General features: G+C 37.1%; 1 protein-coding gene across 1 annotated transcript; it reads right to left on the bottom strand.

Moving 5' to 3' along the window:
* Positions 1-333: 333 nt before the first annotated feature.
* On the bottom strand, positions 334-12,401 carry LOC107830847 (putative ABC transporter B family member 8). The gene is made up of 9 exons (XM_016658513.2): positions 12,010-12,401; positions 11,852-11,906; positions 11,474-11,652; positions 10,886-11,343; positions 4,043-4,583; positions 3,794-3,973; positions 2,433-3,710; positions 1,946-2,352; positions 334-1,006 (listed from the first exon to the last, which is right to left on the bottom strand). Exons 1-9 carry the CDS (start codon positions 12,241-12,243, stop codon positions 652-654), a joined length of 3,687 nt encoding a protein of 1,228 aa, XP_016513999.1. The 5' UTR covers positions 12,244-12,401; the 3' UTR covers positions 334-651.
* Between the last annotated feature and the right edge of the window lie 245 nt (positions 12,402-12,646).

Raw genomic sequence — 12,646 nt, 5'->3', positions numbered from 1 at the left:
TGGTTGGGATGCAATGGTGTATTTCTAATGGCCATCTCAATGTTATTGTGGAATCAGATTCTTTGGTTATTATTGGATGATTAGTGGATCATACAAACCATCCTGGCAAGTTAAGTACATTATTAAGAAGATAATAGAGTTGATGGTTCTGGGCAACTTTTCGTTTCAGTGTTGTTATAGAGAAGCTAACTGTATAGCTGATTTTCTTGCTAACATGGGAGAGCATACAAAGCAAGATTTATTTTTCACATGGGATTTAGCTCTTCCTTTGATAGCTAAAAACTTTTTGAAGAATGATATTGATGATCTACCCAACTTTCAGATAAAAGCACAAACAACAAATTTCACTTTTGATTATGGATAGTTATAACATGATAGTTGTACAGCGTATAGTTCACTTTTGTCAAATTGTAAAGAAGAAGTTCTCCTCAGCAAGTTTCCTTTGGTACAACTATCCAGTAGAAAATTTTCATTCTACTATCACTTTGTATTGGAAGCAAAGGTTTATGTCCTCTTCCATGTTCTCTTCTTTTGTGATATATATAGGTCGGGGTCAAACCTGACCGCAGACCAATAAGGTGGTTCTTTTTTTAAAAAAAAAATATGTCCAAAATTTAGAACTTATATACGTGACTACATTCACTCTTCACATTATGTGGATTGAATATTGACAAGATTGAAAAATGCGCCTCGCTTATCCTTTAGCCGAGAATAGGTTCCTTTCTCCACCACCTTCCCCTCATATACAAATGCAATGGAGTCTACATTCCTGATGGTATTAAGCCTGTGTGCCACAACCACTGTCGTTCTTCCAACCATTAGTCGATCTAATGCTTCTTGCACAACTTGCTCCGACTGAACATCCAGAGCACTCGTAGCTTCGTCTAATAGTAGTATGGTTGGGTTCCGTATTATGGCCCTAGCAATTGCAATTCTTTGCTTTTGCCCTCCTGATAGCTGCACACCTCTCTCCCCACATTCTGTGTCGTATCCATTGTTCAGTGACCTGCATGTGTAAGAATATGACTTAGAATGTAACCTTTCAATATTTTAGATGGTGATGTATGAATTACTACTCCACTACTTAAATACCACTAAATTTTTATGTTAATAATCTATTAAACTATCAGCAGAGGCGGATCCGGGATTTTGACAGGATAGATGCACTATTAAGAAGAGGTGAATCCAAAATATAAATTCTACGGGTTCAACCTTTAGTTCTTACGATTGCGTACCCATTGCATTTTTGGAATTATAAGTTCATAGTTTTGTTTTATTAAATAGTAATTTTCTTACATCTATATCTATTTTTCATGTTGAAAATATTGAGATCAGTTAAACTCATTGACTATATGCTACATCATACACTGCTACTAGTTTTAATATACACATTTTGTTTAATCATATAAGATTTTACAGCGACAAAAGAAGAATAGGAATTTCAATGTGTGAAAATTTTGAAAGAATTAACCAAACAAAAAAAGAAATAAAAAGAAAAAGTACTTAATTAATACGCAAAAAATAACACCAGACATGTCCATATCCCATGGGCGTCTACTTCTAGAAAAGAAAAAAGAAAAAAATAACAAGATTGAGATAAGATTTGAACTCACAACCTCACCTAGAGATGTACACTCAATAACCATCACATCATATAACACTTTGAGCATAGGTGCACACACATATATTTAAATATTTTTTGAAAAAATATAATATTACTATACATAATTTAGGGTGGGAAGCATGGGTTCACGTGCACCATGGAAACCCCCCTAGATACGCCCTTGATTATCAGTGTAGTTTAACATGTTATAATATGTTACTTACTTAAATGATTTGATTGTTTACATAATTTTTATGCTGTAAGTGCACAAAAATTAAACTTAACTTTTATATAAACTCATTAATTACCTAGTTATTTCTCGACCATAAAAAGCATACTTACGAAATAAAATCATGAGCATTAGCAGCTCTGGCAGCTTCCACCACCTCACTTTCTGATGCATGAAGTTTGCCAAACAAAATATTTTCATAGATAGTGCCTGAATATATCACTGGTTCTTGGCTCACAAGCGCCATTTGCCTTCTATACCATCCAATATCGAGTAATCGAATGTCCATACCATCAATTTTCAGTGATCCCCTGTCTGTATCGTAAAATCTTTGAATCAAGGCAATCACTGTAGATTTTCCGCAGCCACTTTTCCCGACAAGACCAATGCTAGTTCCTGCTTTCACTTCCAGGTTGAATTCGCGCAACACTAGGCTATTAGGCCGGGTTGGATATGCAAAATCGACCTTTTTCATCTCTATCCGACCGGTCATCTTCTCCAAGTTGCTGTTATTCTTTGCCTAATTTTACAATATTAATTAAAATAATAGTAGTATTTATGCAATTGAAAAGTGAATGTGAAATAGGATGTAGATCTTACATTATAGGATCCTTGGATGAGTGACTTTCGATCAAGAATGGCAAATATAGAAGCAACTGCTGCTGAGCCCTTGGCCAGATCAGAAGTCATGCTTCCAGCTTCAGCTACTACCTTACCGGTGCTGACTAATATAAAGAAAGTCTTGAAGACATCAGCAGCTGATATTTCTCCAGCATTAACTAGCTTTCCACCATACCAAAAATCCAGGGCCCAACAAATGAAAGTTAGGCCTTGTGCTGATCCTATACCAACACCAGCTAACCACGATTTCTTCCTAGCCTCCTTCCTTGGCTCATCCTGTGCCTCATCGAAGATTTCAAGGACCTTATTTATGCTCCCAAACGAGGTCACAATCCTATGATTATAAACAGCCTCCATAGCAATTTGAGTGCTTTGATATTGTGCCTTGACGAATTTAGCTGTGATGGTGGATAACAAGACTTTTCGCGTGTAAAAGCATAGAATTGTGAGTGGTTGGACAGCAATCATAACTAGTGCAAGCTTCCAAGCCACAACTAGCCCCATTACCATGGCAACAGTGACAGCTGAAGTGCTTTGGACCAAGAGTGAGACTCTATCAGCAACAAGGGATTTGACCATAGCTGCTTCATTGCTCAATCTAGAACATAAGGCTCCACTTGAGTTGTGTTCCTCATCAAACCAGGCTGCTTCAAAGGTCAAGATTTTCTCAAGCATTTGCAGTCTTATTCTTCTTGTTAGGTGTTCGCCCATGTAAGCAAAATTGTAATGTTGGCATAGATTGAGAACAAATGAGACAAGGCAAAGGATGCTGAAAATCATACAGTATTTCTGAATTCTAGATTGCATTTCCTCATGAGTTGGTGAGTAAAATGCCGAAATCATGCCACCTATGGTTAATGCATATACAGGCTGAACTGAACCAAATGCAATGGCAGATAAGCTTCCAGTAATTCCTTGCTTCCATTCAGGTAAGTTTAATGAAAGGAGTCGAGAGAAGGAAGGAGGTGAAGCTTGGGAGCTGTCTTGTATGAGTAAAGGTGAGGCAAATATAGACGGACTTGATGTTATTGAGCTTTGTCTTCCAGCACTGCTTCTTCCTACTGAAGAAATAAGAGATTCAGCGCTTTGTTCTTGATCAACATGAGAGCTAAATTGTCTTTGAAGTTTTGCCATTCTTCCATAGTGCCCATCTTTCTGGATAAGCTCATTGTGTGACCCTAGTTCAGTGATGCAACCGCTACTCACTACTGCAATGAGGTCTGCATTTCTAACTGTTGATAACTTGTGGGCAACAACCTGATCATCAAATTTGTACAGTTCTTTTTCATATAGCTACGTACTTTCAACAACTTATAATTAATGTGTTTCAGAGTACGTACCAGTGTAGTTCTTCCAATGGAGGCTTGATCTAGGGCGTTCTGAACAAGTGTTTCTGATTCAGAATCAAGTGCACTTGTGGCTTCATCAAGGAGAAGAATCACAGGATTCTTTATGATGGCTCTAGCAATTGCAATTCGCTGCTTTTGCCCACCTGATAAAAGTGCTCCTCTTTCACCAATCTGTAACAATTAATCAATCATGTTAGAATGATCACATTACAAACATGAAACATCAATACATGAACTGACCTTGGTCTCATATCCTTCTGGAAGTTGCGTGATGAAATTATGAGCATTAGCAGTCATTGCTGCAGCCACAACTTCATCCATGGTTGCGTCAATTTTCCCAAACATAATATTCTTCTTAATAGATGTTCCAAATAATGCATGTTCTTGACTTACTAACCCCATTTGTCCTCTCAACCATTTCAGCTGCAATGACTTTATATCTACACCATCAATACATATAGCTCCAACGTTACTATCATAAAACCTTTGAATCAAGGCAATGGCAGTGGATTTTCCACTACCACTTGCTCCAACAAGGGCCAATGTTTTTCCTGCTTCAATTTTAAGATTCAATTCCTGGAGCACAACCGTATCTGGCCGACAAGGATATGTGAAGTTTACATTCTTGAATTCAACTTCTCCTCGTATCTTTTCTAGCACGAGTCCCCCTGTGTGTTCCCCATCAATTTCTGGAACGCGATCAATCCTGGCAAATATTCTTGAGGCAGCAACTGAAGCTTCTGTCAAGTATTTCACCTCAGGCAGTGCCATCCCTAGTGATCTACATAACACATTAATTAGGTATTTTCTACTAACAACTTGAATTAAATAGAAAGAAGATATCTCATGTCTTCAAGCATCATAGGTGAAACAAATTCCTACTTGACAGAGAATTAATGGTTCTACTTCAATGGTTTTTTGTTTTGTTAGAAATTCGTTTTCAGATGCTCAAATCAAAACCATTTTCAGCTACACACCGGTTAATGTTAATTAGCTTTTCATTTGTTAAATGTGGTGGTTTTAGCATCACGAAGATTCAGCGGTGTTTGAGCATTACATATATATGTATATATATATATATATATATATATATATATATATATATATATATATATATATATATATAGAGAGAGAGAGAGAGAGAGAGAGAGAGAGAGAGAGAGAGAGAGAGAGAGAGAGAGAGGAAGAGCAGCTAACTTACTAGTTGGAGTTACCAGAATCGCATGGATTTATTATCAATAACTAAAAAAACTCATAGAATACAGTTTCTAGAAATTTATTTAATCCATCTATTATATTACTCAAATATTAGAGTTTACAAATTCCATGGGATATAGCTCCTCTGTATGAAACATTTGCTTCTTGCATCCTATAGATTAAAAATCCAAATCCAAATCAAAATGCCACCTATGTTGAATGTAGTAATTCATGCGAGTCTCTAAACATAAAATGCAGCCACATCTTTTGGACAAAGTAAAAGCTGGTGGTAAGACATTTTTAGTCAAATTTGTGAGTGCGATCAAAATAATGCTAATATTTCCAATCAAGGATCTTAACCGTTTTCATTCATGACATGTTACTCAGGATATCTAACTGGGGGAAACAAATAATTAGTACGGCTAGTCCAATTTTCATATATCAAAAAAATGCTTAAATGGACAAAGATAACAAAATGAGTTGGAACTTGATCATAAAAAAATGGGTTGGATAACTTGACAAGGTTCACTAATACGGTTTTTTTTTCCCTTTTTTCTTGCATTGATAAACTTAAATCGTAATATTGTAGACCAATGCCTGGTAGCTATTGATAGTAGCAAACTTGTTGTTGTATGTGAAAGAAAGAAAAGTAGACAAAACAAAAGAAAGAAAAGTAAAAAAAAAAAGAGATGAACTTATGATGTATTACATCGACATTCGTATGATGTAAGCGCTTACGTCGGCATTCGTATGATGTAAGTGCTTACGTCGGCAGGGCATTCAAATGCCTATAAAAGGAGTATGCATTTTCATTTACATATCATCCCTCAACTTCTCCTTTCTCTCTTCAATTAATAAAGAGTTATTCTTTGTGTGGTCGTGGAGTTGGCAAAAATTGTCGAACCACGTAAATCTTGTATTGTCTTGTCTTGTGCAATTTATTGCTTTTCTCTTTCAAATATTTTTCCCTTCTATTAGCCTGACACGTTTTTCAACAACCGGTATCAGAGCACAGACACTGTAATTCTGGTAGAAAAGTACGGTATTGGTGCAGGTACTATTCACAAGAATAGTGCGACACTATTGATCATCGTTACTATTCAAAGACACTATTCACATAATTTTTTTTGTGAAAAATGGCATCGGAAGAAGGGAAGGTTAAGATTGACAAGTTCAGTGGAAAAAATTTTGGACTCTGAAAAATGCAAATAGAGGATTATTTGTACCAGAAAAAATTACACTTACCTCTGACCGAGATAAAACCAGAGAATATGGCCAAAGCGGATTGGGATCTATTAGATCGCCAAGCTCTTGGTGTGATTCGTTTGACGCTAACACGAAATGTGGCGTTTAACATCATTAACGAGGAGACCACTGCAGGCCTGATGAAGGCGTTATCAAATATGTACGAGAAGCCATCTGTTTCAAATAAAGCCTATTTCATGCGTCGATTGTTCAACTTCAAGATGACAGAAGGTAGATCTGTTACAAAACACATCAATGAGTTTAATGTAATATTAACTCAGTTGAGTTCTGTCAATATAACATTCGATGACGAAGTCGGGGCATTGATTCTACTATCATCTCTACCGGAGAGTTGGTTTGCAACACTAACTGCAGTTAGCATTTCATCGGGAAGTACCAAACTCAAGTTGGATGATATTAGAGACTTGGTTCTAAGCGAAGATATTCGCTGGAGAGAATCAAGTGACTCCCCGGGATCTGCTTTGAATACCGAAAGCAGGGGGAGAACCAGCCAAAAAGGACAAAGTCATGGTCGTGGAAATCAAAGTCAAGGAGAAGATGGCAATCCAAAAATCGCAAAGACATTACATGTTGGAATTGCGATAAAAAGGGTCACTAAAGTAGTCAGTGTAGAGAGCCAAAGAAGAAGAAGAACGATCAATACAAGGATGATAATTCAGCAAATGCAATTGTTGAACAAGTCGGTGATGCACTAATTTGTCGTGCAGACAGTCCAGTCGAATCTTGGATTTTGGACTCAGGTGCATCCTTTCACTCTACATCATGCAAAGAATTATTGCATAATTATATTGTTGGAAAATTTGGGAAAGTTTATTTAGCAGACGGCGAACCTCTGGAAAATGTCGGGAAAGGTGAAGTTCATATAAAGACTTCACAAGGCACGCTATGGAAATTGCAAAATGTCCGACATGTTCCTGGCCTCAAGAAAAATCCGATATCTATGGGTCAAATTGACAGTGAAGGATATACAACAACATTCGCTAACGGATCGTGGAAGATAACCAAAGGAAATTTGGTTGTGGCACGAGGTTTCAAGAAGGGAACACTGTATGCAACTGCAATACAGAGAGATACTATAGCAACAGTTGATCATGGTCGTGATACAACATTGTGGAATCGGACGCTCAGGCATATGAGTGAGAAGGGGATGAAGTTGTTGGCATCCAAAGAAAAGTTTTCAAACCTGAAGCATGTTGAATTAGGTTTGTGCGAAGATTGCATTTGCGGGAAACAAAAGAGAGTTAGTTTCTACAAGGCGGGAAGGACGCCAAAGAAAGAGAAGTTGGAACTAGTGCATACAGATGTGTGGGGACCAGCTCCTGTAACTTCTCTGGGAGGCTCACGCTATTATGTCACCTTCATTGATGATTCCACAAGAAAGGTATGGGTTTATTTTCTGAAAAATAAATGTGATGCGTTTTTTCTCTTTAAAAGGTGGAAAGCTGAAGTTAAAAATCAGACTAGTCTAAAGTTAAAATGTCTGAAGTCTGACAATGGAGGAGAATATGATTGTCAAGAGTTTAAAGCATTCTGCTATGAGAATGGGATCAGAATGATCAAGACAGTTCCTATAACACCGGAACAAAATGGCGTTGCTGACAGGATGAACAGAACCCTAAATGAACGAGCCAGAAGTATGAGAATACATTCTGGATTACCGAAGTATTTTTGGGCTGAGGCTATTAACACGGCAGCTTACCTCATAAACAGGGGACCCTCTGTATCGCTGAATTTTGAAATTCCTGAGGAGGTATGGACAGGAAAGGAGGTAACTTTCTCACATCTGAAAATTTTTGGTTGTGTTGCTTATGTGCATGTAAACTCTAATGATAGAGATAAGCTTGATCCTAAGGCCAAGAAATGTTTTTTTATTGGCTATGGTGATGATAATTTTGGTTATCGATTTTGGGATGATCATAATAGAAAGATCCTAAGACACAAGAATGTCACATTTAATGAAAATGTGATGTACAAAGACAAGCTTGAAGTAGAACCAACCACCACCAGCAGACAGACATCTGAAACAGTTGAGTTAGAAGAAATCTCAGAAAATGAAATGGCTAGAGAGACTACAACTGAATCTGAAATTGAAGATGCCGAACCAGAAGCCGAATTTGGATCAGAATCAGAACCAGAACCATAGATAGAATCAGATGGAGAACCAGATCTGGAGTCAGGACTTGAATCAAATTCAGGATCAGTTAATCCTGAACCTATATTAAGGAGATCTAAAAGAGTCACGAATGTTCCAGATAGGTTAACTCTCTCTCTACACTTTTTACTTCTGACTGATGTTGGAGAACCAGAGCATTTTGTTGAAGCAATGCAGGTGATAAGCTTTGATAAGTGGAAGCTAGCCATGAAAGAAGAGATGAATTCTCTTCAAAAGAATAAAACATGGATACTTACAGAGTTACCAAAAGGAAGGAAGGAATTGCAAACCAAGTGGGTGTATAGGGTTAAGGAAGAGCATAACGGTAAGAAGAGATACAAAGCAGGATTAGTAGTAAAAGGCTTTCAGCAGAAGAAAGGGATTGACTACACCGAGATCTTCTCTCCTGTAGTCAAATTAACTACTATCAGGTTGGTGCTAAATATCGTAGCTGCAGAAAATTTGCATTTGGAGCAGCTAGATGTTAAAACTGCTTTCTTACATGGTAATCTTGAAGAAGACATCTACATGAAGCAACTTGAAGGTTTTCAAGTTTCTGGTAAAGAAAACCTTGTGTGTAAGTTGCAGAAGAGTTTGTATGGTTTGAAACAAGCACCCCGACAATGGAACAAGAAATTTGATGGATTCATGCATAATAATGGTTTCACACGATTTGAGATGGACCATTGTTGTTATATCAAAAATCTTGATAAATCCTATATCATTTTACTGTTGTACGTTGATGATATGCTAATTGCAGGATCTAGCATAAATGAGATCAACAGGGTTAAGCAATAACTGGCGGAGGAGTTTGAAATGAAAGACTTAGGACCAGCTAAGCAAATGCTTGGGATGAGGATTAGCAGAAACAGGTCTGAAGGAACCTTAAAATTGTCTCAAGAAAAGTACATACAGAAGGAACTAAGCAGGTTCAGTCTTCGTGATGCAAAAACCAGAAGCACTCCATTCGGAAGCCATCTTAATCTGTCGATGGACCAATTACCTAAGACAGATGAATAAAGGAAGTACATGTCCAAAGTTCCATATGATTCAGCAGTAGGAAGTTTGATGTATGCTATGGTTTGCACTAGACCTGACATAGCCCATGCAGTTGGAGTTGTCAGTAGATACACGTCAGATCCAGGAAAGGAGCATTGGGAAGGTGTAAAATGTATATTTCGAAATCTCAAAGGCACCTCAGGTATGACACTTTGTTTTAAAAGGAGCAATATTATCTTACAAGGTTTTGCTGATGCAAATTTAGGCGGCGATCTGGATAGTCGAAAAAGTACCACAGGCTACGTGTTCACCTTGGGTGGTACTCCTGTTAGCTGGATGTCCAGACTTCAGAAAAGTGTTGTTTTATCTACCACTGAAGCAGAGTACATGGCAATCTCAGAAGCTGGAAAAGAGATGATTTGGCTCAAGAATTTTCTTAAAGAGCTAGGTAAAGAGCAGGACAATTGTGAGCTTTTCAGCGATAGCCAGAGTGCAATTCTTCTTGCCAAGAATCCAGTGTTTCATGCATGATCGAAGCATATCCAGTTGATGTATCATCATATCCGAGAGTTGATAAGTGAAGAAACTCTTTCTCTACCAGGATCAAAGTACCTGTCAGACATGTTGACCAAAGTTGTCGGTGTTGACAAACTGAGGCTGTGCACTGCCTCAGTTAGCCTTCAAGACTGATAGCGTGAAGGCGCCACTAGAGAATAGCAAATCTTTTTTTTTTTTAATTTCTTGCTTGATGTAACATAGGTTTGAGGGGGAGATTGATAGTAGCAAACATGTTGTTGTATGTGAAAGAAAGAAAAATAGACAAAACAAAAGAAAGAAAAGTAAAACAAAAGAGATGAACTTATGATGTAAGCGCTTACATCGGCACTCTTATGATGTATGCGCTTACATCGGCATTCGTATGATGTAAGCACTTACATCGGCATTCCTATGATGTAAGCGCTTACGTCGGCAGGGCATTCAAATGCCTATAAAAGGAGTATGCATTTTCATTTACATAACAACCCTCAACTTCTTCTTTCTTTCTTCAATTAATAAAGAGTTATTCTTTGTGTGGCCGTGGAATAGGCAAAAATTGCCGAACCAAGTAAATCTTGTCTTGTCTTATCTTGTGCAATTTATTGCTTTTCTCTTTTAAATATTTTTCCCATCTATTAGCCTGACACGTTTCCCAACAGCTATAACCAATACCAATATGTAAATATGTAATGAACCAGGCTTCTCATAATTCTCAGCCTAAAAGAAGAAAGGTCTAGTACTGGCTGTAGGGGAAAAAATGACATTTCCAAGTTTGTCTATAAGTCAGCTGTTATTTGGAGGGCATGTGTTATTACTGGTCATTAATTAGTGTATATATGCTTCAGCTCCATAACATCTTTAATCATTACCCTAGTTTCATTTCTAATAATCTATATCAGTACGTAGTAATTAAAAGAATTAGAGGCACTCACAGTCCACCCAAGACAAAAGAAACTCCAGCTGCATAAATTCTGCCACCACTTTCTCCTTTGTGCATAATCAAATGGCTCCCATACCATGCTAGTAAAGCCCATATTGCAAAGGAAAGCCCAGTGCTTCCAACAGCAAGACCTTTTGCAATTCCTTGCTTCATTCCCAACTTTATGGTTCGATCAAGAATCGAACGATACCTTTCAATCACGCTCTTCTCACCGGTAAATGAATATATAGTCTTAATGGAACTAAGAGCCTGCCATACAATAGCATTTGCTTTCCCATATTCCTTGAACGACTTTTCCGACAAATGGAGTAGATATTTCCCATAGATCAAACCTGGGATTATGAGGAGAATAAGTGTTGGTAAGGCAACTAAAGCCAACCTCCACGAGAAGTAGGCTGAAAATGCAATTCCTGACATGAAAACTGTTGTATGCATAAGAAATATGGGTACCTGCATATACAAAACGAAACATAAATAATTATGACTTTAAGGTTATGGAATTGTAGTTTCTAGTGTTCGTGAATCTGACCAAAAGTCACTGTTTGTTTGATAGGAAATCTTAGGGTCAATAAAAATTTACCTTTTCACTAAGAACTTCTTGTATGAGACAAGTGTCTTTCGAAATGCTGTTAGTGATTTCCGATGTGGTAGCTTCTTGAGAATCAAAGAAACCAACTTCTTGCCTAAGAATGGCTTCCAAATACTTGTATCGAATTTTTAGCACTTGCCGCTCACTTGTTTTACTCCAGCAGTAACCTTCTGCAACAATTAATTATGTCTCCAAATAATCAGAAAAGACCCACTCTGTAATAGAATGTCCATTAATTAATATGTTCTTCATACAGAATATTCTAGGGTTTGATGAATGAACTTCGTATGTTATCCTCAAGGACTTTTTAGATGTTGGCAAAACATAAAAGGGCCAAGCTAGAAAAAAGTGGAGTACATAGAAACATACCCATAAAGGCCACAGCCATGACTGCCAATCCCAACAATACAAAATACAAGCTGCACTGTAAACAAAATTGCCAGAAATAAAGCAAAAATATTAGAAAGAGATATTAAGCAAGACAGCTAGAGATTAATGTGTGTACTAATTAAACTTAAAATGCTAACCTTTTCAATTTCTTCCATGAAAATCTCATCGTTCTGTTGAGTCTTACCATAACCCAAGCTATTAAAAAGATGGCTAACATATACCAGCAAACAGTTTGTTGATAAGCCATCTCCAATGGCTCCAATAGTGCCCAAACACATCAGTAAAATGTCTGTTCCATCAGCATATCTGAAAATAATAGCTACTGAATTTCTATCTTTCTTCGCTAATGCTTTTTCAGATGAAGTCGTCATTCTTTTTCTTTTCTAAAACAAGTTAAACGCAGCAACAATGCTCAAATGTTTGTTTCTGCAAACAAACAGAAAAGGTAACAATGGAAATTATTACTAAGAAAAAAGACCTTGATTTCCCATACTCCTTTCTGACCAAGAATGGAATACTAACTTATTATTTATAATAAAGTGGCAGAAAATGATTTTCGTGGAACCCCATATCATAATTCATAATGTATTTAAATAATATATGAGTTTTGTTTGTTGCATGAAAATCTTTAATGGTGGTTGTAGAAATGACCAGTCCACCATAACACTTTTTATAGAGTTTTCCAACAAAGATGACTCTGACTAATAGTGTCGTCCTTATTGCTTTTTTTCTGGAGCATGATGTTTGTTTCTTTCTTTCTAGCTTTTTATTTGT

The sequence above is a fragment of the Nicotiana tabacum genome, chromosome 23, assembly GCF_000715075.1.
Source record: "Nicotiana tabacum cultivar K326 chromosome 23, ASM71507v2, whole genome shotgun sequence".
NCBI classification, from domain to species: Eukaryota; Viridiplantae; Streptophyta; class Magnoliopsida; order Solanales; family Solanaceae; genus Nicotiana; species Nicotiana tabacum.
This window is presented reverse-complemented; position numbering and strand designations above follow the sequence as displayed.